The 24,699-nt window shown below is 34.3% G+C and overlaps 1 protein-coding gene across 1 annotated transcript; it reads left to right on the top strand.

The window, feature by feature from the left end:
* The first annotated feature begins 2,018 nt into the window (after positions 1 to 2,018).
* Positions 2,019 to 24,699, top strand: EXOSC7 (exosome component 7). Its single transcript, XM_015822898.1, has 8 exons — positions 2,019 to 2,212; positions 4,612 to 4,713; positions 5,750 to 5,844; positions 9,500 to 9,665; positions 15,462 to 15,532; positions 19,425 to 19,545; positions 22,964 to 23,119; positions 24,224 to 24,699. The coding sequence occupies exons 1-8, from the start codon at positions 2,156 to 2,158 to the stop codon at positions 24,326 to 24,328; spliced, it is 873 nt and encodes a 290-aa protein (XP_015678384.1). The 5' UTR covers positions 2,019 to 2,155; the 3' UTR covers positions 24,329 to 24,699.

A 24,699-nucleotide genomic window follows, 5' to 3' on the forward strand; every position in this document is an offset into this window, starting at 1 on the left:
GAGAAAAGGTGGCGGAACTCAAACCTGGCCACGCCCTCATCAAACCCTAGGACCGCCCCTTTAGAGAACAGGAATGCAAGTAAAATTTGGGAGGGGCTATTTCCGGTGTGGGAGGGGCTATTTCCGGTGCGGCCGGCCCGGAAAAAGGTGCCGGAACGCGGTTCCGCCGCGTTCCGGCTGAAAAAAAGCCCTGGGTCTATACATATGTTGTATATAGGATGTTTAAATGTGTATTATGTATGTTCACTTCGAGAGCAAGCAACTAAATTTCATTTTTAATGTGTGTGATTGTGCCTACAGTAAAAAATGACAATAAAGGTTATCTATCTATCTATCTATCTATCTATCTATCTATCTATCTATCTATCTATCTATCTAATATAGCATATTGTATTCAGGAATAGCATATTAATCATAGTGGCCACACAGATTATCTAGAAATCAAGAGAATAAAATGAACCAGCAACATATTACACTTCAAACTATTTTTTAAATGATACCATAATTTATTTAGAATCGGTATATTTAAAGATAAAGAACCTTAATGTAAAGGAGAAACAGAATTAAATGTCAAAAAATTAGGAGTTTGCTGTCACCGTGTTGAGTAACCATTTTTATTAAAAGGCACACCTTTTCATGAGCTGTACTCATTTCATTTATGCATCTGATGAAGTGAGCTGCAGCTGACGAAAATGTGTCTTTTTAATAAAATTTGTTAACAAAATATGCCAGCATAATCCTGTTGTTTTCTCATCATAGATTAACATAGGTAAACTGGCTGTTACCATGCTACTGATGCTATTGCAGCAATGTTAATGCCAGAAACAATTCCAAAACAAGAAGATATACAACATACAGTACTCAAAATGACTTTTGCCATTACCCAAACACTATACGTTTTTCATTCCAATTTGCAATTCAGGTCAGGAACTCTGTAGCAGATATATTGGAAAGTTCTGTTGAAATAAATGTCTACATAGGTTTGGTTAAAAGAATAGCCTTAGTATAGTTACTATAGTTACTGAAAGGAGCAACACTGTAGTTATTTTACCTCAAATACTGTAATTCTTTTAAGTTGGGGAAAGATATTTTAAGAGACTGATTGTGATAATGGAAAGAGATATGTTCGTCTACTTAAGCTTGGGTGAGAGAGGCAAGATTATCTTAGTTATCTATAAATTGCAGGCCCATAACCATGGATGTGTAATATATCTTTCTAAGGTCAATATTCCACACTTTTAACTAAAAAATTATAATCTATGAAAGTTTTTCCCTAAAACATTTAGAATTACATAAAGACTTTATTTTTCCTGCAAAGACAACTAATTAGAAACTTTAATATGGCTTTGATTGATCAAAATACAGGGGTGCATTATTTACATTAATATATTGCCATATTATACATAAGAGTATGGAAAAGAAATCAGGTGCATTTGTCCATTATTATGAACACCTTCTTCATATACTGAATTCATATTCAATACTGAGTATCGTTCAAAAGGCCGGATGATAGAGAGCATATATGAGATTTATTAATTCTGCATTGCAACTATTATGTTTAAATTTTTAAATTCTGAAAACGATTGTATTCGGGATATCTTAGAATGCCTACCGGAATAACTTATGCATCACCTTCAGTGTATTCTATTTGCATACCAAATCTACTCATAAATTTAGTCATAGTATACTCACAAATAAAACCGTAGTCCAGCGTACATTTATCTCTTAAGCGATCAACTGGATTTATATTTGATTAAACATACCTACGATCGGAAAGAAATCCTATGACATTTTCTTTCCTCCTTTCGGTCTAGCTGCAGAAGCACCCTCCCGCTTCTCCAGAGACGAACTGCAATGAAGACGGGAAATCCCAGGGTTGAGCTTCCCTCGCCATCCGTGACGTACAAGGAAGGAACGAGTCATCCAGTGAGAATACGCGAGGGGTGCCTTCTCCGCGCATTCGTAACAGAAATGAGAAGAAACAAAAAAGCTGCGACGGGGAGTGACGTAATCAGAAGGCGCTGCGAAGGCGCGAGACTAGCGGAACTCTATGGTGGTGTCAGGCGCTTTTTTTTTTTTTTTTTTTTTTTGACCACCGGCTGGAGAGGTTCTTGGTGTTTGGAGGCGAAGGAATCTGCGCTTGGGATTAATTATTATGGCGTCGGTGGTCCTGAGCGAGGCGGAAAAAGTTTATATCATGCACGGTGTCCAGGTAAAAGGCCGGCACACGGGGGGGTAGGGATTGTAAGGGCTCCTTTTAAGCTTCTTTCTAGATTTCTTCTTGAATGTGCCCCATCATAAAACAAGTATTTTTTTTCTATTCTTTTGAAAACACGTCTGTGCATGTACGTATGTGTATTTATTTCCTCCGTGACTTGCAGTCCGAGTGCGAATTTAAGATGGCATGGCCATTTTACATACACGACTCTGGGAGACTCACATAGTTACAAAAGTAACAAGAAACAAAATACAACTAAGTAATCATAATAACAGCAAACCTACTTAAAACTAATTAAAATATTAAATCATAAAACATAATCTGTGGAAGCAGGCTTCGTAATTCCGTAGGATTCCCTAGCACAATGACATAACCAGGTTTAAAGGACTTCTAAAAGATCAGTAGAGTCAGAGCCAAACTCACCTTGGAGGAAATTATATTCCAAAAGGCGGATAGCAAAGGCTGTCCTCTTGGTTACTAACAAATGAATGCCCTTAGTAAATGGGACCACAACCTGCCTTTCCTCTAGACCTGAGAAGACAGATAGATGTAATCAAAGAAAGTCTGCCCCTCAAATAACCTGCCACGCCATGTGGGGCTTTAGTGGTCATTATCAACATCTTGAATTGAATCCAGAAGCAAACTAGCAACGGATGCAGTTCAGAGTAAACATATAGTTTGTTCTAGTCTGGGAGTGCACATAACTGCTTGGGCCATCACATTTTGCACCAGTTAAAGTTTACAGATGCTCTTCAAGTCCAGCCCATTCAGGAGGCAACCAGAGAATGAGTGACCAAGATTACAGCAGAGTCTCCTGATCCGGGAACAGGTGCAACAGGCACACAACCCAAAGTTGTATAAAAGCCCTTCTGGCCATAAGTGTCACCTGTTCATTGAACAGGAATCATGAATCCAAAATGACCTTGTGATTGTACATAGGATCTACTTGGGGCAGTACCGCCATCTCCTTCACCAGAGATGGTAATTTCCTGGATCCTCCAAAGCCACTTAGTTTTGCTGAAGTTGAACTGCCTATTGTTCCCAAATAGCAGTTCTGGCAATTTGATATTAGTTAAAGTTAATGCTTCGTAATAGAACTAGCTAATATTTTGAACTGAATTTACACTTCCCAATTTGAGACTTGGATAAAACCTCGGGGGTCTTGCTAGACTCACAGATGCTGCTTGAAGTCCTTTGCATAGGTACATTTTGCACTCTTCTCAACCAAGAGACCCTGGCATTGCAGATGGTCGCTCAAAGCCATCTTGTTACTGCTATGCACTCTTCATGGATCTGTCCTTGAAGACCACCCAGGGACAGCAATTGTTCAAAATGCAATGGTGTAAGCCAGGGGTGTCAAACTGCTGGCCCGCGGGCCGGTTGCATCATGCGAAAGCCACGCCCATCCCAACTCTGGCAATGTGAAAAAAGTCACGATATGCCACATCATATGACATGGCGAGTTTGACACCTGTGGTGTAAACAGTAGTGGGTACTTTTCATTGTGCACTGCTGCATTAGCTACCAGTTGGCTCCCAGGTGCAATTCAAGGTGCTGGTTATTAAATCTTCTTAAAAATAATAAAATATTTCAACCAGTAAATGCAAAGCATAGGCATTTAAAAAGATATGCATTTTAAAATATTTACATAATTGGCCTGGTCAATAATCTTAATTAAGATGCAATTCATGTGATAAATATTGAAACCATGAAATAAATTGAGTGGAAAGTTGTTTTCCTAGAACAGTTGACATAACCATTCCTTATAAACCAACCATAGTAACTGCATTACATGTTAAGTTGTGAGTCAGGAAAGTCTGAAAGACATGGATTCTTTATTATTGATACAATAGTGATTTCTATTATGCTTTATGTTTCCATATTTTGCCTATGCATCCTTTGCACATGCTGTAAGATTAAGGGAACGGTTTAAAGAAACTATAGTTTTTTATTGCATACACATTTGAAAGGAAAAGCCTCTTCTAATAAAGTAATTAAAACAAACCAAGAACAAGCTACTTAAATATCTTGGTAATTTTTCATAAGTTGCATTATATCTTGTTCTTAGCAAAAGCAGCTTTTTTTTTTACCTTGCATAAAATCAGAGCATATGTATAGAAAGGAAAGTTATAATACAGCCTTGAGGCTTGATATAATATGATAAGGATGTTTTTAAATCATGCTTGAGGTGACTGTTTTGAATGAGGCCTACTTAAATAATGAGTGAGCTGATTGAGAAAACTTTCCTTGGACTGCTTTTATATTAATCCATAAAGTCATTCATAGTACACATATTTGCTTGGTTAAGTAAATTTTACCCTACTACTTAAATAATGTATATTTTGACAAGATTGTGATGGCATAATGTGACAGTATTGGAATTGGTATTGTAGGAAGATCTTCGAGTTGATGGTCGTGGCTGTGAAGATTATAGATGTACAGAAGTGGAAACAGATGTGATATCTAATACAAGTGGGTCTGCTAGAGTAAAACTTGTAAGTACATCTAACATGTTGTACCCTGCCATTATATCTCTTGATTGTATTTGAAGAGAATCCTTCTCTTTATAAAATCAGCACGTTTTGTTGCTTAAGAATTCTAATATAGGATTCTGTATTTAAGTTAAAAATTAATACATAATTCTTGTAGGTCAGAATGTATTTGGTCAGATGTATTAAAATGCATGAAGTATTATTTTCAATTGGCAAATTGTGTTTATGCTACTTGGCAAGCCGAAGAAATTGCTAAAAGTATAACCTAGGTCTTATTTATAAACGTGCTGTGGGCTTGCTCCTCATAAAACAAGACTAGCTCCATGATACCTGCATATATTTTTGTGGACAAATGCTGGAAGGGGCAGAGAGCAAGCATTATGAGTCTCTGAACAAAAAGTGGAACATAAATATAATAATTAACAATGCTGCACAGCTATATGGGTATTGTTTTCTGCTCAAATAGGTATTCTTTTTTCTTCAAGCAGAAAATAATACCCTAATCAAGGAACTACCAAGGGGAAAACCACTACCCCCATCAACACTGACAGGGTAAGCTGCTGTATATAAACAGGGAGCAAGCTTCACACTCTCTAGCACTGATAAAGCTATCTATTTCAGTAATTTCTACAAGTGAATAACCAAGAGCACCAAGGAGCACCAAGAATTCTACAGTTCAACCCAAAGCCACCAAACCAAACTTTCAAACCAACCAAATGGTTTTGGAACCATTTGGAGACGACTGGGTGCCTATGCTTTGTTTACTAAGTGTTGTATGATTCATGGAAATATCTAAATATTTATTTAATAGCCATGCAAATAGATAGGGTATTAACAGCACTTAGTTATACTTGTCTACATAATACTTTGTTTTAATTGGTTGTTTGTTTGAGGGAATTTAAAACGTTTAAAATTGTCTTTTTTATTTTCAGAGTTCTTCATGCTTTAAGGAGAACTGCTGGATAATGCTAATTCATGTGGAAATATAAGTTTGTAAGATCAAATAACTTGGAAAACATATCTATCTCTGTCATAACAGGGGCACACAGACATCCTGGTTGGAGTCAAGGCAGAAATGGGAACACCAAAGCTGGAGAAGCCAAATGAAGGCTGCTTGGAATTCTTTGTTGATTGGTTAGTTTAACTATTAACAGTGGAAGCTTGTGTTTGATTATCAACAGGCAAAAGTTATGTTGAGAGCCAGTTAGATATGGTGGTTAAGGCACCATGGTATCTACAGACCATGAGTTCTAGTCCCACCTTTGGCCTGAAGCTAGATGGATGATCTTGGGCCAATCACTCTCTCTGTCCTTAGAAGAAGGCAACGGAAAACCACTTCCAAAATCTTGCCAAAGGCAAATCTTGTCAACCACAAGTGAAGACACACATACACAAAAAGCCACATTAATGACAAAATGCCTATGTTTTTAAAAGTTTACAGAAAGAAAATAAGGATTCGGAAATGCCCTGAGAAGCCCTAGTACAGTGATGGCAAACCTTTTAGAGACCGAGTGCCCAAAAACTGATCCTGCCCCCCGCCCACCCCCACTTCGCCCCTGGCCACAGTCCATCCCCACTCCGCCCCCACCCTGCCAACCCACAGGGCCACCCACCGCCTCCATGGCCCGCCGCAGATCGCCCAAGCAGCCCAGCAGCGCCATGGCAGCCACGTCCTCCACCCACGCCCCGCAGCATCATCTGCGCAACAGTGCGAGTGCAGTGTCCCCGCTGTTGCTGCCATGTTCTTGGCTGCACTGCTCGGGTGATTCTCCTCTGGGGAGGGCTGCTGGTGAGGAGGGGCCACGGGGGAGGCAGAGCTGGGCCGATGGCATGCGTGCCCACAGAGAGGGCTCTGAATGCCGCCTCTGGCACACGTGCCATAGGTTCGCCACCACTGCCCCAGCACATAACAATGCATCCACATTAATTTGAATACTGCAGTTACTCGTTTTGCAAATAAATATATATTTGCTTAAAGAACTTAAATATATCATTAGATATATTCAGCTATTATATTTGCAGTCCATTATTTTTCTTCTCTTTGTTCAGGAATGCCTGGAATGATATCACTGTCTCATCATTTTACATTGAGTATAGGGCTGTGTGAAGCAAGGTTAGAGAAACTGATCTTCAACAATCAGGGGAAAAAGTTAATAGTTTAGAAATTATACATTGTACCACTTCTTAATTTAATTTTTTTTTTGCAAATTGATTTGTTCGAACATAGATCAGTTTTGTGTACAGTAAGATATATATCTCAAGAACAATATGAAAAAACTTATTCATTTAATTAAAAATGTCAAAGCTAAAGAAATCACTATTTTAAAATATGAAAACCACAATTAAAGTTCATAATATTTGTAAAGATGTTGTGACACAATCATTTTGCTGACAATTTATAACCAGTTTTATTTGATGTTTTATTTTTCAAAAAAATATTGCTATAGTTAAATGCAGATCTTCTTCCACATTCCCAAAACTTGTTAATTTGTCTGAACAGATTAAGCATTGTGGGAATAATTCCCTCTATTTCTACAAGATTTGCTTCTGAAAATACACTGTTCCTGAAGCACTTGGATCAATCTGTAGCAAGGAAGAAAAACAGAAATTTCCAAAGATGGATCACATAATTTTATATACATCTTCCAAGGATGGATCAGGATGGAATATACATATAAAATGTCAATTCATAATTTTTAACAAAAGTAGATAACTATTTATAATTCACTAAATAATGTTAAAAATCAGTGGATCATTTCAGTCTAGTGTCAAGCATGAGTATGATATTAAAACAGTGTTGGTCAACTTTGCCAAAGGAACAAAGGGACCTCTGTTGATTCTTCTGAAATTCTCAGGGGCTTTTAGTATTACTTGGCCGTAAATTGATGAATTCCCTCAGTAGCAGAAGTGAAATAAAAGTCCCATTCTTGCATGTAGGATTGATCACAAAACCTACTTTGCTTTAATTCCCTCCCTGACAGTTGTGTCATAAAGATTACAGAATTCTCTGTAAGAATGTAAAATAAAAAATCTCTATTCCCCTTCTTTTAAAAATTTACAAAAAGTCCTAAGGCCTAAGCAAAGATAATTTGCACTGAAGTGTTACCTAGTTCTATTACTAGTCTTTTGAGTGAAGTATGTTGATACACAGTATTAATAGCAGAAAACCATTGTCAGGTGATGATTCCTATGTACTTATTGCACAGGCATCTGCTATTTATGCTTGTGGCTCAATGCGGGTAAAATTTCACTGTCAAAACTTCAAATAATTTAAGACTAGAGTATGCATATTATATTAAGGGTCTTACCACTAGGTGGTGCTAGTTGAATATATTTTAACATCTGAAACTTCTCTGAATTACTTCCTTAGATGATTAAAGTGTATCCATTTTATTAGATTGCCAAATTAGCCATTCTTTTTTCATTATCATTCCAAAATCCTAAATTTTAAAAAAAAGGAAGCAAAATGAATTTCATTAGAATTTTTATTTTCCGCCTTAGCAAATCAGAAGCAAAGGAGGGTCTGTCCTGATTAGTATGAAGAAGAAATACAACCAGAAATACTGGGGCTGTAGACTAAACTGATAAATGAATAAATTAAACATCATGGGATACGGTAAACCAATTTGCCAAGAATTACATTACTGAATAACCAGAGTTGAGCTCAACTTGAAGAAGACCTTTTATGAGAATTGCAACGTTACTGAGTTGAGTAATAAATCAAATTAGGGTTACATTCCATCCCAAAGATGCTTTTTCATGAGGCAACTGGACTTTCTTGTTTTTTCTTTGAAGACATTGAAGAAAAAAGAAAAAAACCCAAGAGAATCCAGTTGCCTCGTGGAAAAGTATCTTTGGGATAACTATGACCTGGATGATTGAGAATCTCCATAGACATTTGGTTACATTCCATATTTACCTGTCGAAAATGTTGTTAACACTAGTTTACCTGTTTCTTGATTCTGTATCAGAAAAAAGTTGATGCATTTTAATTTGATCTAAATAAAATTAATGTAATTTCCAACTCCCCCTATGAAATTCTTGCATTCATTAGTTAATTAAATGTTGGGCACCTAATCCTGTCTTATGTTGTTCATGCATATCTTGTTTCAAGATATGAAAAGAAATCAAAATCTATGACATTATCTGAATGGACTAAACATTGTTAGAAATAAAGGGAGGAATACAAAGTTGGATTATTTGATCAAGGTTAACATAGCTATGTTGTTATATCTGGTAACCATTAATGAACTTTTGTTGATATCGGGGCTGAAATTATTATGCTTTATTGATTTGTTTATAGAAAAGAGATGGGATATGGGAAGAAGACTCATTTGTTGTATTTTAAGAGGTGATAAATAGTTTATACTTGTAATAAAGGTTGGAAGTCTTATTTTTCTTTACTATAATCTTTTCTTTTTTTCTGTTGTTCCTTTTTTCTTTCTACTTTTTCTATTATTAGATTAAGCAAGCAATCTTTCTATTGTATCTTTTATTTCTATTAGCTTTTATTACTGTAATTGTATCTTTGTAATCTTTGTTAAATTAGTAGTTCTAGTTTCATAAGAATAATTTCTATCAACATAATGCACTGTATTTAGTAACAAAGATAAATTATTAAAGAATAGAAAATAAGATACCCAACTGAATTATTTGGAGGTAGTTAGAAAATTTTTATAATCCATATCCTTGATTGTGGTTTATACCCTTGGTTTTATATTTAATGAATATTTAATATTCTGAACTGTGGTTTGAATTTTCTGAATTGTAATATATTTTTTACTTTCAGTTCAGCAAATGCCGCTCCACAATTTGAAGGACGTGGTGGTGAAGAACTTGGCACTGAGATCGCAAATACCCTCTACAGGATATTTAATAATGAGAGCAGCATCGACTTGAAAACCCTTTGTATTAATCCCAGACAGCATTGCTGGATACTTTATGTTGATGTCTTGGTAAGTAAATTGATGTCTTGGTGAGTAAGTAAGTTCTATGTGAATTTAAATTAAATTTAAGCTCAAGAGCTTTGAAAGTCTAAATATTACCAAACTCTTGGATGCATTTATTTTATTTATAAGATTTTTTTTTATCATGCCTTTATTACTTTTGTAAGTAACTCAAACCAGAACATACTTAATACTCCTTCCTCCATAACAACAGCAACTCTGTGCGGTGAGTTGGACTCAAACAGAATGACTTGATCCAAAGTCACCCAGCCAATTTTCAGATCTTCACTTTTTACCTCTCTTTTATATTCCTCAGTTACCTGGGTCCTCTTTTTATTCTACCTTGCCTCCAGAAGTTGTGAATATTCCAACACTGGAAGTTTTTAAGAAGAGATTGGACAACTATTTGTCTGAAATGATATAGGATTTCCTGTCTGATCAGAGAATTGGACTAGAAGACCTCCAAGGTCCCATCCAACTCTGTTATTCTATTCTGTTATTTTGTTACTGCTTAGAGAAATTTGGTATTTCTAGTTCCTAAATGGGACTAAACAGTTTGTGTTTTTGATAGCTCATGTTTATTATTATAATGATGATAATGATGATTCATCATCACACAATCAGCCAAATGTTTAGATTGAATTTGGCATTTTTGTCTACCTATTGAATCCTTTTCAAGGACTTGGGATAAGCAGATGTGGATGTTTGATGGTGTTAAAGGTATTGTCCCAGGATATAAGCTGTTCTGAGTAAAGCCACCTTTTGCAATTGATTGACAATGGTGTTCAAGTGGTGCTCCAGTTATTTTGGGTTGCATCCAAGGCACCTATTACTGTTGGTATTACCTTTGTTTGCTTGTTGTTCTATTTCTATTTAAAGGTCTTTGTATTTTGTTATCTTCTCCAGTTTCTCTTCTCTTCTGCTGTCTCTATGCATTGCCACATCCACTAGCCAGACTTTTTTGTCTTTCTTATTGACAATTGTTAAGTCTGGGATGTTATGTGACAGGTGCCTTTTGAATTTGAATTTTAAAGTCCCACAGCAATTTAGCTTCTTCATTTTCTATTATTTTCTCCATTTTATCATCCCACAGTTATTGCTTATAGGCAAATAATATTTCTTGCAGATCTTCCATTGCAGCATTGTTGCTACTTTGTCATGCCGTTGCTTGTAGTCAGTCTGGGTGATCTTTTTTGCAGCAGCATCTAACCAGGCGGTTTACTGTTTCATCAGCTTCTTGACATAGGTGCATTTGCTGTCTGTTGCTGTCATCTCAACTCTGGCTTTTGTATGCCTGTGTTCTTAAGGCTTGGTCTTGTGCAGCCAAAATTAGTCCTTTTGTCTCTTTCTTCAACTTTCCTACTCTTAACCATTGTTATTATTTGTTTTTTCTGCTATTTTTTAATGCATTGGCCATGTAATGCTTTGTCTTCCCATGCCTCCATTCTGCTCTTTATTTGGTCTTTCTTGTTTGATGCCATCTCAATTGCAGTGAAGGCAGCACTTGGTCACTACAGTAGTCATTCAGCCTTCCTGGTATACTAAGTTTCTTCACTGTTCTTCAGATATTCTTATAATGCTCTTTTTTTCTTTTTCAACCATCTGATGTACTTGCAACATTCTTATTTGCCTTGGTAGGTAGAGTCTGTCAATGTCGCTACATGGATGAAGGGCATGATTCATTGTCATTATTTTTCTGATCTTCCTATCCATTGCTTTTAGTTCTGCTTGAGTCCAATCCACTATTCCAGCTGTGTATCTAATGACTGGAATTGCCCAGGTGTTGATTGCCTTGATGGTATTTCCTCCATTGAGTTTGGACTTTTAAGATCTTTTTCACTCTTGATGTATTCACTTTTAACCTTTTTTCTTGATTTCACTTTGCTTGATGTTGTCAGATATTAACAACAGGTATGCCCAGATATTTGCAGTGATCATCTTTTTCCAGACTCTTGATGTTATTTTGTAGGGCATCTTGATTCCTTCAGTTTTCACTATTTTTCTCAGTTTGATGGTGAGCATGGCACATTTGTCCAGTCACTATTATTATTATTATTATTATTGTTGTTATTTTAAAAAAATCCAGGGAAGGAATGCACAGAATAATTAGCATTTAAGATTGAAGCCAGGAAATCTGAAGCCAGACTTTTTCAAACTATTATCTCTCAGCATTTCTTTTTTTTTAAATAATATTTTATTAATTTTCCAATTAAGTATTTAAAAAGCAACGTGGTGGCTGGGTTAATCAATAGTTCAATAACATACAAAAATCTTTAGTACAAATCTCAAGTTACAACATCAAATATTTCCTCTCTTTTTCCCCTTAATATCTACTATCTCGTATTTAAGCTAATACAGTTCTTATTATATCAACTAAATAAAAACATCATTATTACATTTATCAATTAATTTTTAGCTTATACATATCTTAATTACTTCAATCTTTATAGACAGTCAATGTCCTGTTATTGATTTTTTCCCCAATATTCAAATTTAACATTTGATATTTATAATTTCCAGGCTTTAGGTAACCAAAGTTTCCCTTATCTCAATTCATAACAGAATCTAATATTCAAAATACACATCTTATCTATTTGAATATAGTCTTATTCTATTTCCTAAAAGTTATCTATTTCCCACCATATTAAATCATCGAATTAATAATACAGTATCTCCTTTTTTTATTAAAAGTTTTAAATAATTTTCCATACAATATCCCACTTCCCTCCCCCCCCTCCCCCCCTTCACTTCCCAGAGCTGGTTACAGGGTTATAAAAACAGAATCATAAATTAAATAACATTACCCAGATATACTACAATCAAGTCCCATCCACACATACTTTAACTCTACAAAATAGATAGATCTTAACACTTTACCAGCAAAATAATAATATAATTAATAATAATATAATTAAACATTATTACTAAAAANTTTAGCATCCAAATCTTCCATAATACCTAGCAAAAATAACTGCGGTGTAAACTTTATCTTTTTCTTAAAAATATTTTGAATATTCCACCAAATCTTAATCCAAAATGCTTTTATATCCCTACACGTCCACCAAATATGAAAATAAGTTGCATCTAAACTTCCACATCTCCAACATTTGGGCTGTAAATTAGGATACATATAGGACAGTTTTTGAGGATCCAAATGCCACCTATAAAACATCTTATAAAAATTTTCTCTTAAATTTTGAGCTTGAGTAAATTTTACATTTTTAACCCAAATTGTCTCCCATATTTCCAATGAAATCGATTCTTGAATATTTTGAGCCCATTTTACTATGCAATCTTTAACTAATTCCGTTTCAGAATCCAATTCTATGAAAACATTATAAATTCTCTTTATGTGGGCTCGAGTTTGATCTTTAATCTGTTTTATCAGATTCACATCCTGCAAGGTAATACCAACTTTTTGATCTAAGCTCCATCTCATTAACAGTTGATTATAGTGAAACCAAGAATATACAATATTTTCTTGCTTCAAATCTGCTAAGGATTTAATTTGCCAATCCTGTCCTACCAAACTAAGTAATTCCTTATAAGAAATTCTATCCAAGTTAACTCCTCTAGATACCCCCTCTATTGCCTGTCCTGGAATCGCCCAAATGGGAATTTTATAATTTAAATACAGTATCTCCTTTAATAAATCAGAACCATTAAATATATTGTCTAGGTTAATCAATAAATCAAACTTATTCATAATTTTTTTTCTGTTGGGTATAATTTTTAAATATTAAACAAATAGAATCCTTATTTTCAACTAATTTCCAAATATTTTAAAATTAATGACCAAAATTCTTCTTATCTCAACTTCTCCCTTTAACCCTCTAATTAGTAATATACAATCCCCTCTAATAAATCAAAACCCCAATTTTCTTCAGCTTTATTCTGGCTTTCTTCCTTTGCCAACTAGCCTTCCATGTTAGTGCTTTTAGATCATCAAATAGATCTCCCTCTATTGGTATGTATATATTATTTGAAATAAGAGAGACAATTTAGTTGCCATTTTTTGGAAGGGCTAGCCCATTTGTATTCATTAAATCGTCTCCCTATTATTCCAATTCCCCATGATTGTCCTGATATGTTTTATCTTCCATTCAATCTGTTCTTCTTTCTCAAATTTCTTCTGATTTATATAGAAAGTCTTTTCCATTTTCAGTGTTGTCACTCCCTTTTCTGGATTTTCCATTAACTGTATTTGTTGGTCAGTTGAGTCCTCTGTCTTAGTATTTGATTGTTCCACTTCTTCTGTTAGTTCTTTGGTTGTAGTCAGAATTTGGGTTTGTGTATCTAAGTTGGCATCTTGTTCTTTTATGTTGGGTCTTATTTTGTCACAAGCTGAAAGAATGGTTTCATGTATTGCTTTCAATATGGGAAGGATCTTTTCCTGATCTTCATCCATATTCTGTTAATAATGTGCTAAGTTGAGGACTTTAAAATCAGACGTTAAAAATAATTTTATAACTAAGTATGGGACCTCTATTTCACATGTTTATAGGTACTCTTTATAGTAGAAGTCATTTGTCAAGTAATATTTTATAGTCCAAGGTATATCATCATCTCATATAATAACCAATGTTCCTCAAATAAAGAGATAGGAAAGCAATTCCCCACATATAACTCTGAAAGTCAGTAAAGGTTTACATTCAGAGTTCAAGTAGGCCAGTTATGTCACCCAGAAGTTCTCTTTACAGCTGAGTTTCTCACAGGTGATATCTATCAAGGTTGAAAGAGTTTTATCTGAAGTCTGGGCTTCAAGCCAAGTCTCTTTTAGGCAGTAACAAGTTGTAATACCAAACTTTGCCACAAGATGTCACCGATGACGTTCAAAAAATTTTAAGTCCAAAATTTTTATAATCGTTTTTCCAGTTTTATTTCTTTGTTGTAGATAAAAACAAAAGTCTCCAGTAAAAGTAAGAAAACTTTTGGTCCCCAAGGTTCAAAAGCATATAAATCCAATTAGGTTAAAATTGTTCTTTTAGTGCTTTAACTCCCCTGGGTAGTCAGTCGCTGCTATTCTTAGAGGGTGGGGCAGAAATTCCTTTCCCTCTCTCCTCACAGGGGGAAAGATACTTTGGGCAGCTTTTGCAGGAAAATAAAATACTTAGGAGCTTAAAGAGAAGATCAGATCTCACCCAGTTTCATCCGTGTTGCTTTAGAAGTGCTTGATGGTAAGTTTGACTTCGGCTGTCTGCAGCTTAGTGACGAGCCACATTGCTATGGCCGGTCTTTCCTCCACCAGTTTGGAGGGTTGCCCCGGATCAAGCGGAAGGGCTGCCGCCCTCCCGTGATCAAGCAGGGGTCCCCTCCTTGCTCATTGCCCCTACAGGACAACTTTCGACCCTTTCCAGGGTCCCCCAGCGGAATGAAATCGGATGCGGAAGATGGAGCTCGCCTTCCAGCGGCCGCGGCGGGCGTGATGGCAAACCGGAAGTCATCTGTCAGCATTTCTATCTATAAGACAGGAAAATATTTTCTTATCTTTCATGCGTTTTTTGCATATTACAAAGAGAATTATTTAAAGCAATTAAAGCATTCAAAATATTTTTGTTCTTATTATTACCAACATCCCTTCTCATCCAGTTCAGCTTTTTAAAACTATATCTTTTAATATATTAAATGAAAATATCAAAATTTGTGGAAGTTTCTGTAATTAGTCATGCTTTACCACCTTTGTGTAACTTATACATTTATATCAGAATTATTATAAGAATGAGATGATGAAATCATAGCTTTTAGAATAGAAAATGATTATTAAAATGATACAATAATAATTAAAATCTATTTTCAAAATTTCAGTTATTGGAATGTGGTGGTAACTTGTTTGATGCCATCTCAATTGCAGTGAAGGCAGCACTTTTTAATACCAGGTAAGGAACACATCTCTTTCAAAAGGCAGTTTCTGGGATATTACCTACAAACTAACCATTATTAGTTTGTAGACCAATTTAGGAATAAAAGTGAATATAGACTTGAATAAGTACATCTTTCTTTGGGTTAGTTTTTTATTGTACATGGATTTTCCTTTTCAATGAACTGTTTAGTGAAAGATTTGTAAAGCACATTCTGCACAAATGAGAGGTAACTGGCAATAAGCCAGTTATATCTCTTGATCATGATTGCCAAACATTGATAGCATATTTTTATTAATTTGAAATGAAACACATTTATTAAATAGCAGTGTCAGTTCTAAAATAAACATAGCTTAGTCTTTTTTTTAAAGAACACATGCAACATTTCCCACAAAAACAACAAAAGTTTGAAATTCTAACCACGCCCATGTGTGAAGGCCAGATGATTTGGAGACCTCATCTATTGAAAAATTGGCCAGCCCAGAAGGTTAATTTATATTTGTTTAGGAACATTTATTTACTTTTAACGAACTAAAGTAGTTATCCAAATCCTGTAATTCTTTTGAGCTTTCTAGCTTTGCCAAATAGCCTGATTCAGAATATCTTGTCCTGTGTGGGTTTTTTCCACTATATTATATAAAAGCTCCATAACAATTTGACAGATATTTGCAGGCTACTATTTCCAAATGCCTCAGCTTTGGAATGAGTCCATATTTTGGCACTGTGTATTTTCTTCTTTACAGATGGAGAGCTGTTCTAAATTACATATTTTTTTTGAAAGCTAAGGAGAGTAGAATATTTTCCAAGTTGATGACAAAAAGTTCTATTCAGGCACAGATTAGTCTTTTGACATACTTTTTACTGACTTCAGACCTTTGATGTTACATTTTAAAAGTGATTAACAGAACACACGGCAACTAGCATGGTGCTATTAAAAAGAATGCAGAGGTGAAGTATGTGTTTCATGAATTGCCAAACAATACTTTCTAAAATGTCTACTTTAAATTTGTACATCTTGGACGTCACCATGGCTAATGTGATACAGTCTGCAACCAAAATGTCTGAGAGTACTAGATTATGTAAAGTTATAAAAAGTGTGAAAGATTGAGTTACTACTTATGCCACTTTTCTCTCATTATAAAATAGTCCCCGACACCTATTGCACCTAATATGTCAATGCAATAGACATTTCATTCTACATAAAAAGCTAGCAAAATAACATTAATTGATACATTATTAGATCGCTGTTGCAATCCAATATTAAAGTAGAAAGTGCAACACAACTATAAAATTACACACAAGTTCACTGCCAGATCAAAGATTCAAGGTCAGATGATGAACCTGAACTTTCAAGAGGAATTCTACCCTGTCCAGTCTTGAGTAAGAATTCCTGAACCAATGGTATTCCTAGCTTGTTTGACTTAAGCTTTATTACATATCCAATTCCTTAACCTCTTTGTAATGTGGTAAAAGTGGGAAAGAAAGGTTTAAGTATCACCTGCATATTGAGGGCATCAAAGCCAAAATCCTGAAGAATTGTCTTCAGTATTTTCTTATATAAACTTGAACAGCAGACATAAGATAGAGTGATGCTATGTGTTAATCTTCCCTAACCTGAGTGTACTCCAGATATATGGATCAGTTCTAATATCTATTCCTCAAAATTTTGAAGTTTAGTCCATACATAAGGACGGAACCCAGGTTGGGGAACAATACAGTAGTTACACAGCCAAGCTACTATCAAAAGCTCCAGAACTACCTTGTAGAAGAAGATAGAAAGAATTTCTCAAGAAAAGTATGGAGCCTTGGTAACATTTTAAGGTCAGATCTTGCTCCAGCTTTCTTAACTTGATTAAGTAGGACAAAGTGGCTGATAATAAGTTAAATAGGCAAAATGGCTGATAATATGCTGCTGATAAAGTTGAATTGTAATGGATTTAGTTAATCTATTTCATTTAGGAAAACCTAATGCAATAGTTGTAAGTATATATCGTCTTTTCATCTATACATTGCAGGATGTGTCACCAAATGAAAATGCACATCTAGGGAAGATTATTGAAATTTACTCTATTCATACAAAATAGTTAGTGTAAATCAGTACACATGGAATTGTTACAATATATGGAACAAATGTATGTAATAGCTTAAATAGTTGATAATGCTCCTCCTGCTGTGTTTATTAGAACTGTGTGGATAATTCAGTGGAGTGTCTCTTGAAATATCAAAGTGCCTACAATTCTAAAGATTCAATACAGCAAATTTATAGGTTAGTTGGCAAAGAAAGAAAGCCAGAGTAAGGCTGAAGAAAATAAGGATTTTGATTTATTAGAGGATATTTCATATTACTAATTAGAGGGTTGAATATGGTGAAAATAGATAATTTTTAGAAAATAAAGTAACATTATAATTGAATAGGTAAGATGTATAACAAGACTAATAGACTTTGATATGAAAAGGGGAAAAGGGAGAAATTGAGATAAGGGAAATTTTGGTCACCTAATATAAAATATTTGGAAATCAGTTGAAAATAAGAATTCTGTTTGCCCAATATGAGATAATAGATACAGTATTACCCAAAAAAGAGAGGGAGTATTTGAGCTTTTAAAAATTAGACCTAAACGAAACAATTTATGTATATTACTGATTTATTGATTAATCCAGACAATACATATAATGGTTTTGATCTATTAGAGGGTATATTGTATTATTAATTAAATGGTTTAATATGGTGGAAAATAGATAATTTTTAGAAAACAGAATAATATTCAAATAGATAAGATGCGTATTTAGAATATTAGACTTTGTTATGAAAAAGGAAAAAGGAAGAAGTTGAGATAAGGGAAACTTTGATTACCTAAAGCTTGGAAATTATAAATACCAAATGTTAATTTGAATATTGACGGGAAATTAAAGCTTGGGAAGACAGCAACAACAGGACATTGATTGTATATAAGGATTGAATGTAAACGCAATTAAGGTATGTATAAACTAAAAATTATTGATAAATGTAACAAAGATGTTTTTACTTAGTTGATAACAATAAGAACTGTATTAGCCTAATATGAGATAGTAGATATTAAGGGGAAAAGAGAGGAAATATCTGATGTTGTAACTAAAGATTTATGTATGTTATTGAACTATTGATTAATCCAGTCACCACGTTGCTTTTTAAATACTTAATTGTAAAATTAGAAAACTAATAAAATATTATTTAAAAAAACAGTGAATTTGTAGCTCTTCCCAGAACAGATCTTCTCAATTGTCTTCTGTATATGCATGAACATGAACTTAGAAAAGCCCTCAAAGAAGCTGTGTCACATCTTCAGGAAAATGTAACCATTTCAACACTATGAGGACTAGAACTTTATTCGCAGCATTGATATAAATAAGATTCTTCCATGAATGCGTTAACAAATTTTGATGTCATATGATATTGTTATATATGTTTCTGTTTATTCTTAGTATATAAAAAGCAAATGTGATATTGTCATTATCACACATCACCAATTAATGATCAATAAACAACAGCAGTATTTTATGCTAGTTCTCTAACATATGGTACTACTTGTCCAATGCAAGGTGATGCTAGTTCAATGCTAAGACAGCGTATAATAAACCATCGTTGCTCTGTAGGTTTTGGACATCCAAAAATATCACATGTTCCAAAGTACAGAAAAGTGATATGTAATCTGTATCTCCACTTTTTGCAGGAAGAAGTAGTTATTACTACAGAGTGTAAAGTGGCATGTTCATCACTTTATATAATGATTAGTTTATATAAATAAAAATAGTTGTTGTAATTTATAGAAATTTACTTATTGCTTACATTTGGTTGGGAGTTGGGTCAATCCTACTTAACAAAATATACAGGCATATCATACTATTTGATGGTCATTTCTGTTTTATTTAGGATCCCCAAAGTACGTGTTTTGGACGATGAAGGAGGACATGAATTTGAACTATCTGATGATCCTTTTGACTGTATTCGACTCAATGTTGATAATATTCCTTGTATTGTTACCTTAAGCAAAGTAAGCCTGTAAAAATTCAGAACTTTTCTTTTGATGCTTATTTTAAACAGAAAGTTATGCAGAAAGTTTGTATTGTGTTTTTTTAATTGTGACCATAACCTTGGAAAGTTCTTGGAAACCATATACAAGGTGTTTTTCTTTCTTCTTCAAGTAGAGGAGAAGTTTCCTTATTAGTCTTGAATATTGTTTGTTCCTTAAACATCTTTGGGAAGCAGATTATTTATGAAGATTTAAATATTTTATTACAGAAAATTAGGTATGCAGAAATTAGTTGCTTATGAAGCTTCAAATTGACCTTTTTGAGCAAATTATGTTGGGATTATTGCTGATCAGTGGTCTAAATTTTTCTGACCTTTCCAGATTTTTTTTTCAGTTCCATTTTTAAGTAATTAGTGCCTCCATGAAGTCTAAAGTAAAAGGCAATATATAAATAAACGTAAATGTACTATAATTATGTTATATTTAAGACAAAGATAGAGAAGGTTTTTTTCCTGTTGAAAAACATTTTAACAGTACTTGCTGGGAATTGGTTGCTTGGGAGAGGTGAAACTCAAGCCAGTGGTTTACAAGATCAGCGCCAGCAATGTGTGGCATGGCATTTTGCTCCATTCCTGTCATCATTTTTTACTGTCCAACCTGGCAAACTCAGGAAAGGAACAGAGGGTTTAGAGTAAAAAACCTCTTTTTGATGTTTTACATAAATATGTTAAAATTACATTATATAAAATGTTCTTTATATAAATGCATAATTTCAGACTTGTTATAAAAGTATATACTGAGTTGGGTTCTAAAACAGATAGAAAATATTTTTTTAAAATAACTTAAGTGTAATTTACCTAGACTTTTAATTTTAAAACATAATTTTCATAATTATATAGTGAGAGAGAGAAATATTTGATTCCCCTGCTAATTTTCTATGTTTGCCCACTGACAAAGAAATGATCAGTCTATAATTTTTATGGTAGGTTTATTTTAACAGTGAGAGACAGAATACAACAAAAAAATCCAGAAACATGCATTTCAAAAAAAGTTACAAATTGATTTGCATTTTAATGAGCTAAATAAGTATTTGACCCCTTCGCAAAACATGACTTAGGACTTGGTGGCAAAAGCCTTGTTGGCAGTCACAGAGGTCAGATGTTTCTTGTAGTTGGCCACCAGGTTTTTCACACATCTCAGGAAGGATTTTGTCCCACTCCTCTTTGCAGATCCTATCCAAGTCATTAAAGTTTCGAGGCTAACTTTTGGTAGCTCGAATCTTTAGCTCCCTCCACAGATTTTCTATGGGATTAAGGTCTGGAGACCAGTTAGGCCACTCCAGGACCTTAATGTACTTCTTCTTGAGCCACTCCTTTGTTGCCTTGATCGTGTGTTTTGGGTCATTGCCATGCTGGAATATCCATTCACGATCCATTTTCAATATCCTGGCTGAGGGAAGGAGGTTCTCACTCAAGATTTGACGGTACATAGTCCATTATCCCTTTGATGCAGTGAAGTTGTCCTGTCCCTTTAACAGAAAAACACAGCCAAAGCATAATGTTTCCACCTCCATGTTTGACGGTGGGGATGGTGTTCTTGGGGTCATAGGCAGCATTCTTCCTCCCCTAAACACAGCGAGTTGAGTGCCAAAGAAGCTGATTTTGGTCTCATCTGACTATAACACTTTCATCCAATTCTCCTCTGAATCATTCAGATGTTCATTGGCAAACTTCAGACAGGCCTGTACATGTGCTTTCTTGAGCAGGGGGACCTTGCAGGCACTGCAGGATTTCAGTCCTTCACAGCGTAATGTGTTACCAATTGTTTTCTTAGTGACTATGGTCCCAACTGCCTTGAGATCATTGACAAAATTCTACCGTATAGTTCTGGGCTGATTCCTCACCGTTTCTCATGATCATTGAAATTCCAGGAGGTGAGCTCTTTCATGGAGCTCCAGACTAAGGGAGATTGACAGTTATTTTGTGTTTCTTCCATTTGCAAATAATCGAACAAACTGTTGTAACCTTCTCACCAAGCTGCTTGGCGATAGTCTTGTGGCTGATTCCAGCCTTGTGTAGGTCTACAATCTTGTCCCTGACATCCTTGAACAACTCTTTGGCCATGATGGAGAGTTTGGAATCTGATTGATTGATTGATTGATTGCTTCTGTGGACAGATGTCTTTTATACAGGTAACAAGCTGAGATTAGGAGCACTCCCTTTAAGAGAGTGCTCCTAATCTCAGCTCAATACTAGTATAAAAGACACCTGGGAGCCAGAAATCTTGCTGATTGATAGGGGATCAAATATTTATTTCACTCATTAAAATGCGAATCAATTTATAATTTTTTTGAAATGCATTTTTCTGGATCTTTTGTTGTTATTCTGTCTCTCACTGTTAAAATAAATCTACTATTCAAATTATAGACTGATCATTTCTTTGTCAGTGGGCAAACATAAAAAATCAACAAGGGATCAAATAACTTTTTCCCTTACGGTAAGCATTATACAAAATAGGGATTTCCATGCTATCTTATTTAAAACATCTTTTAATCTCAAGTTGATTTATAAAAATAACATTGGAAGGAAATATCCTCAATATCAAAATATCAACAATATTCTAAAAATATTTTTGATCAAAGTAATAAATTAATATAATAAAGAATTAAGACTCAAGCTAATGAATTAATGAAAATGTCTGGGAGAATAAAAAGAAGATTGTGTAATATTAAGATCATTCATGAATTTACCTGGGAAAAACATCACAATGGGAATGATATAAGATTTTCTGTCTATTTGCTAATTTTCTATCCAGTTGCTATCTTTTCACCTTGAATTACAGGATCATCTAGCAAAGGAGTTTGAAGATAGATTGATGTGAAGGCATAGAAATTACTTTCTTTTTTCTCTTTGTCTTCAGGTTGGATTTGACTCCTGATAACTAAATAAACAAGTTCATGTGGTTTGTTAGGCAGCATTTTGAGAAGTGATTTGTCATTGCCATTATAATAAAAAATATTCTCTGAAATTGTTGCTAAAATTGGAGAGCAATGCACACCTAATTGAAATTTAAATTGATTTATTGACATAGTTTACCAGAGACAATGAATGTTATCTAAAGAAGGGTGACGTTACAAGGTTGAGAGTGAGTGACTAATCCAAGATCACCTAGTTGGCTTTTATGCCTAATGCAAGACTAGGCTTCCTTTTTCCCCACTCCTAGCCCAGCAGCTTAATCACAGTGCCCAACCGACTCTCAAACAGACTATTTTAATACTTTGGCATTGTTAGCAGTACTGCATATTCTTGGGAATATATATTTTATGTTGATCCCGAAGTGAGTAGGGAGTTTCTTTTTATTTGATAGCTCTATACAATTTTAGTTCCACTCAACAGTTCAGTACAGATGTAGTAAAGAATATATGCCTTTGTTTTCACAGATTGGCTATAGGCATGTGATCGATGCCACTCTTCAGGAAGAAGCATGTTCCTTGGCTAGCCTCCTTATTTCTGTAACAAGTCAGCGTGTTGTCACTTGCATGAAAAAAATGGGAAGAGGGAGCCTTGATCCAGAGAGCATTTTTGAGATGATGGAGGTAAGCAAGCACTGGACAGATGATTAGATTTAAAATTACAGTGCGAATTCTGAGAAAATCAGAAGTAAATCTTAAAAGTTGGAACCACCAACCTATTCTGAGAAAATCAGAAGTAAATCTTAAAAGTTGGAACCACCAACCTATCTTATTTTAAAATCTAACTTTCAAAAATGCTTACATTTGCATGCACTCTTTATATTGTCCACTGATATTCCCTCATTTGAACAACATTTAGAGTAAAATGTTATCAATAATTCTCGTTATTCTTCCTCCTTTGAGATAATGATGCATTTAAGAATCAGGAACAGTCTGCCTTGCGTTTTTTGTTGAAGTTATAAATGTGGGATAAAAATCAAATAAATAAATAATACAGTGAATTAGAAAGAATATTGTTCCAATTGCCTATCATGAGAAATATAAAAAAATTGACCAGTTTGTAACTGTTTCATTGTTCACTCAAGTGGAGCATTGGACTCTAGTGGCCTTGAGGCAAACAATAATTTCATCCATATGGATAGATTTGTGGTTTTTTTCATGAATCCCATATGTTTAGAAACATTTAACATACAAACTTCATGCCAGCTTTTATTTATAGTAGCAATTCATTGCTATACTTTTTGACTTTATTTTTATTAATTTTTCCTACTTCTTAATGTACTTAAATTATATAGAAGAGGAAATTTCCAAGTTTGAAAAACACTGCTCTAGTGGGAATCTAAGATATTTTATGACATTATTCTACTATATATTTACTTCATATTCTTCCTTTCTGGCTTATGGCAAATTTTTTCATCAGCTATAGACCAGACAATGCCTCCTTCTGCATTTTATTTCACATAATAGTAAATGAGGATCTAAACCTACTGTGGTTGTCAGTCAAGAACTACCTATAGAATAATAAGCCCAAAAGTGATTAAGGATGGCTCTTACAAACACATAATTTAATATATAATTTCTTTGCATTTTATGTTTTATTCCAATGAATTAATTTCAACAGAATAACATATCTCAGTTGTTGATTTGTAAAGATAATTTTTAGTGAATTTTGCTTGTTTTAATTCATTTGTGCTGTTTTATATAGTTTATTTTTCATTTGTATTCCAGACTGGAAAGAGAGTAGGTAAATTGCTGCACACCTCCTTGCAAGCTATCTTAGATAAAGAAGAGAGTCTCGGAACAGCACGAAAAAAAGTTGGATTTTTGGGATGAGTGCAATCATCACCTTCAATGAGTTGAATTTTTACTTAAAAGTGTGTGTTTATTGGTTTGTTTGTTTCTACAGAATTGAATATATTTTAAATAAAGAAAGGATTAGTTATGTAAACTTGTGTTAAGTGGATCTTAAATATTTACAACAAAACCAAAGAAATAATAGTTCAACTCCACAAAAATGTACAAATGCCATTTCCTTTTAGCTCACCCTATAAAATCCAAGTGTTGTCAACAGTTTCTGCATGGATTTGTCCACTTGATATATTGAATGCTTTTTTTCTTGTTCTGTTTCAGATGCTAACACTGTTTTATATGGTATATCAACTTTTGTTTTATATCCAATTTCCAATATTTTTTGTTGTTTTTAT

Source organism: Protobothrops mucrosquamatus, unplaced genomic scaffold, assembly GCF_001527695.2.
Source record: "Protobothrops mucrosquamatus isolate PMUCROS unplaced genomic scaffold, P.Mucros_1.0 scaffold_177, whole genome shotgun sequence".
In the NCBI taxonomy this organism is placed as follows: Eukaryota; Metazoa; Chordata; class Lepidosauria; order Squamata; family Viperidae; genus Protobothrops; species Protobothrops mucrosquamatus.

Coding starts and splice junctions, on each gene's coding strand:
- EXOSC7 (XM_015822898.1), top strand. CDS start 2,156: ATGGCGTCGGTGGTCCTGAGCGAGGCGGAAAAAGTTTATATCATGCAC. Junction 2,213..4,611: donor ATATCATGCACGGTGTCCAG/GTAAAAGGCCGG, acceptor TTGGTATTGTAG/GAAGATCTTCGAGTTGATGG. Junction 4,714..5,749: donor GGTCTGCTAGAGTAAAACTT/GTAAGTACATCT, acceptor CTGTCATAACAG/GGGCACACAGACATCCTGGT.